Source organism: Rutidosis leptorrhynchoides, chromosome 4 (genome assembly GCF_046630445.1).
Source record: "Rutidosis leptorrhynchoides isolate AG116_Rl617_1_P2 chromosome 4, CSIRO_AGI_Rlap_v1, whole genome shotgun sequence".
NCBI classification, from domain to species: Eukaryota; Viridiplantae; Streptophyta; class Magnoliopsida; order Asterales; family Asteraceae; genus Rutidosis; species Rutidosis leptorrhynchoides.
Genome location: NC_092336.1, coordinates 581,702,309 through 581,706,228, shown reverse-complemented (window position 1 = coordinate 581,706,228; position 3,920 = coordinate 581,702,309). Strand labels below are relative to the sequence as shown.

General features: G+C 35.1%; 1 protein-coding gene across 1 annotated transcript; it reads right to left on the bottom strand.

Annotated features, from left to right (window-relative positions):
• Positions 1 to 260: 260 nt before the first annotated feature.
• LOC139845501 (protein-tyrosine-phosphatase IBR5-like) lies at positions 261 to 3,713 on the bottom strand. The gene is made up of 5 exons (XM_071835755.1): positions 3,344 to 3,713; positions 2,029 to 2,128; positions 1,714 to 1,771; positions 1,452 to 1,558; positions 261 to 1,102 (listed from the first exon to the last, which is right to left on the bottom strand). Exons 1-5 carry the CDS (start codon positions 3,578 to 3,580, stop codon positions 816 to 818), a joined length of 789 nt encoding a protein of 262 aa, XP_071691856.1. The 5' UTR covers positions 3,581 to 3,713; the 3' UTR covers positions 261 to 815.
• Positions 3,714 to 3,920: the final 207 nt, after the last annotated feature.

The following is a 3,920-nucleotide window of genomic DNA, read 5'->3' as shown; positions in this document are numbered from 1 at the left end:
ACAAAAGCAATCATATACAAATATATTGAGTTCAACTTGAGTTGATGAAGACTCATCTTGAATTATCATTATATGTGTAGCAACAACAATAATACCCAATCTCACGAATATCAGGTAAAGGAATGTTGTTTCTCCACCTAGTGGTACTGTGGTAGAGAAAGTCCCCACTCTCTCTACTGAATAACCTTGACCAAAATATAATAAAATGAGAAAACGCACATAGATATAATACAGTAAGTAGGAGAAAAAATGATACATGCTTGGAGATATGGGTACGGCACCTTTAAAATTTTCGACCTACTTATTCTTATTTGCATCAGACTCACAAACTCATTCGAGTCAAAACTTATGAATTCTTAACTTGGAGCTTGAATCAAGCACGGATCTAATGGATAGTTTTTAGCTATTTGGGCTTCGGAAACAAGCTCGACCCATCCTCAAGATGAACTCAAGCCCAAAATTATCAAGTCAAGCGTAATAAGCTGTACTTCTGGCGCAACTCGGGCTCCTTTGAAGCCTTGAATCAACAATAAACTAAATGACAAAAGAAAAGAGTGCAATAATCCAACCAGATGTAAGCTTAATAGAGTACCACTACCAAATCAAAATCTCAGGTATGTTAGCCTTCTAAGGCTGTGTGTGAAGCCTACCATGCCAAAAAGCTTTTAGTTCACCATTTACATTCCAACTTTCAGGTGACACCATCACCGTGCATCATCATCAAACAAAACATTATAATTCATGGTTTCTCATAAGATTTGCACAAATAAATGAAATCCAAGAAACCTCAACCAAAAAGAACAAATTCCAACACCTTACAAACCATCCATCGATACATCAGTGGCACTTGGATTCACAGAGCTTGTGGTGTTTTGAGCCTGCACACCAGCTTCAAAAGTGAAGTCGGTCAGTGGTGGGATGTCTGGACGAATAAATATGGAGGGGGTCGCAGTGTTGTTGAATGCTGGAGGAATGGCAGTTGGATTCGTAAAGCCAAAGCTAAAAGGGGCCCCACCACCTGAGATTGGTGGCAGAGCACCACCGCTAGTATCCACAGCCACCTGAATCTTCTGTGCGTACTCTTGTAACTGCTGCATAACGCCTACACAAAATTCATTATCAAAAACAAAGAGATTTGTGTGATTATACAAATGTCACCAAGAATATAATGAGTAATGACAAACATTACATGCATGTAATTTTACTATAATTAACGCTTTCTTTTTTTTTTTTTTTTTGACATCAGTTTGGGATCAACCAGAGGGGACTAAACCACCCACGCGTTCATCTCCCGTAGTTGCATAACCCGCCCCCAACCGACCTGGGTGGACACTTCAGGTCAGGGATAACATTGAGTGCAATGTTGCAATCCAGCGGAGTCGAACTCCTGACCTCTCGCTTAAGAGAGGCAGGCCACTACCAGTTGAGCTACAATTGGGTAGAATTTATACCTGGATTTAAGTCAACAGGCGGTCTACGTTCTTTCACCCATTGGTAACTCTGATCAAGACTCCATCTTCTACTCTTCATCAAATACGCCATCACAATAGCTGGAGACCTATTATTAATATATACAACGATGTTTTCATGAATTGTATAATAGCACGCAATCTTATATCTAAAACCAGATTTATCTCAATGAACTTCATACTTTTTTCTGGTGATCAATAATATATATGAAATAGCAAATTTAAATTAGCAATATGAGTTCACCTGTTTTTGCCAGACATGCAGTGAACAAGAACTCGAGCTTTATCCTTTTCACATTGCTCTGCAGAACAAGTTCAATATAACATTTACAACATTCGCAACAAGTACTATGTTCGTAATACATCCACCATAAATTAAAATGTATAATAAGTAAATATCCAAAAAAAAAAAATTTAAATAACATATGAGATGGTTATACAGCAATCATTTATCAATTTCAAAAGTTCAAAGATTCATAATAATGGCATTTACAGAGGCACACATTCTTAATTAACCAATGAATGTGATAAATATAATTTAGGATTATAGTAATCATACCTAAATACTCGACTGCATCATCGAATGCTAAAGTTGGGCTATCAGGGAGACAATGATAAGTAAATGAGTTCTTGTATAGATTCTGACAGGCCGGTACAGTCTGCATACAGATAAAAGAATCACAACATCAATAACTCAGATCATCTTAATAGATACTGTATACGTCTGCTAATCACTAATAAATTGTGACCTCATAAATATATTGATCAGCAGACTAATGTTAACATACCAAAAGATACTGTGTGTGAGTGTGTCTGCTATTCATAAACAGTAATTGTACACCTAAAAACTTTTTCATTACTAATTGGTTCAGCAGCAGTAAACATATTAACTAATACGGAGTACTATTGTAAACAACAGATCAACACATAATTTTACACTTTTACAATATCATTTGCTTATCATCTCAACTAAAACATGTCACCATTGCGATAACTATGCTTAAAAAATTAACACACCAATCCCTAAAAGAATGATCTTCGATTTTTTTTTTTTTTTTTTGAAGAACGTATTCGTATAAAACAAGAAAGTGGGTTATAAACGTTAAGACGCCTTTAATAAGTTCTCGGCAGGGTCTCCAAAACGAGAACTCGGAGAACTCGGGGAGAACTCGGGGAGTTATCGGCGGTTGACTTTCGTTGACTTTTGGGATTTATCGAGTTTTTCCCGAGATTTGACCGATTTTACCGAGATTTGACCGATTTTTTTGAGATTTGACCGATTTTTCCGAGAATTGACCGATTTTTCCGAGATTTGACCGATTTTTTTGGAGATTTGACCGATTTTTGGTCGTTGACCGATTTTTTGACCGATTTCAAAACGAGTTCTCGCCAGGAATGAAATTCCGAGTTCTCCCGATTTTTGCAACCATGACTGTGACTAAAGGTCCTGTTTATAAATGAATAAAGATTCCATAACCACTTATGATTTAGATACTTACACCAGTTTCCTTGCAAACTATTAACATAACACAAAAGGTAAAAAGGGCACACTTAAAAAAAGCTGTCTTATAAGGCTTTCAACAGTTTCATAATATTAATCACCCTATACTTTCAATAACAATTTTTTTTTTAGGGACCAAGCAGAGAATCATATACATATTAGCAAAAAAAGCACAACTTAAACAAAAAGGAACAATCTTTTTTGTTAGACTTTAAGCAAGATTCAGCCCATATTAACCAACTCAATATGCCCTAAAAAAATTCATTACCAAATTAAGTTTAAAAAAAAAAAGAGATACACAAATACAATCAAAAAGACGATTAATCATTAAGAATACGAATTGAATATGAATTGGTAAAAAAGGGGGACTGACATTAAGAATACGAGAAACCCCAAGTGTTTTAAGAAGTTCCGACCGAGAAGCGTTATCATAGCTACCGAGAAACAGGAACTCCGGCAAGATTTCAGACGGAAAAGCACTAACTTGAATCAAACCCTCTTCAACTCCGGCCGGTAACCGGTGACCACAAATCCCACAAACTTCACCTTCTTCATACTTATGATAGTGCCCACAAATTCCACATGGGTTTTCTCTTTCCCTTTTTCTCATTATTGATGATGATGATGATTTAAATATTCAATAAATTAGTGATAAGCGTTTTGATCAAAATTGATGAGAACGGAGACGGGTCTAAGGGCGATTCGAGATGATTTGAACTGGGTGTGCGTAAAAATTGTATTTTTTATATTTATTTTTTATTTTTTTATTTTTTTGTATTTTTTATATTAAATAAATTAAATTTAGATTTACATATATCTATATCATCTACGTATTTATGTAATATATTTTTATTTTTATTTTTATTTAATTAAATTACTACTATACATATATATACATACATACATACGAGTAATATAGCACGGACTAAAAGGTTAGGATGGAAATTGCA

Bases quoted from the DNA above. Each gene is read 5' to 3' on its own strand.
- LOC139845501 (XM_071835755.1), bottom strand. From the start codon at position 3,580: ATGAGAAAAAGGGAAAGAGAAAACCCATGTGGAATTTGTGGGCACTAT. The intron at 2,129-3,343 runs GTCAGTCCCCCT...ATCTGTATGCAG, and splicing joins GGGTTTCTCGTATTCTTAAT to ACTGTACCGGCCTGTCAGAA. The intron at 1,103-1,451 runs GTATAAATTCTA...AATTTTGTGTAG, and splicing joins GCCTGTTGACTTAAATCCAG to GCGTTATGCAGCAGTTACAA.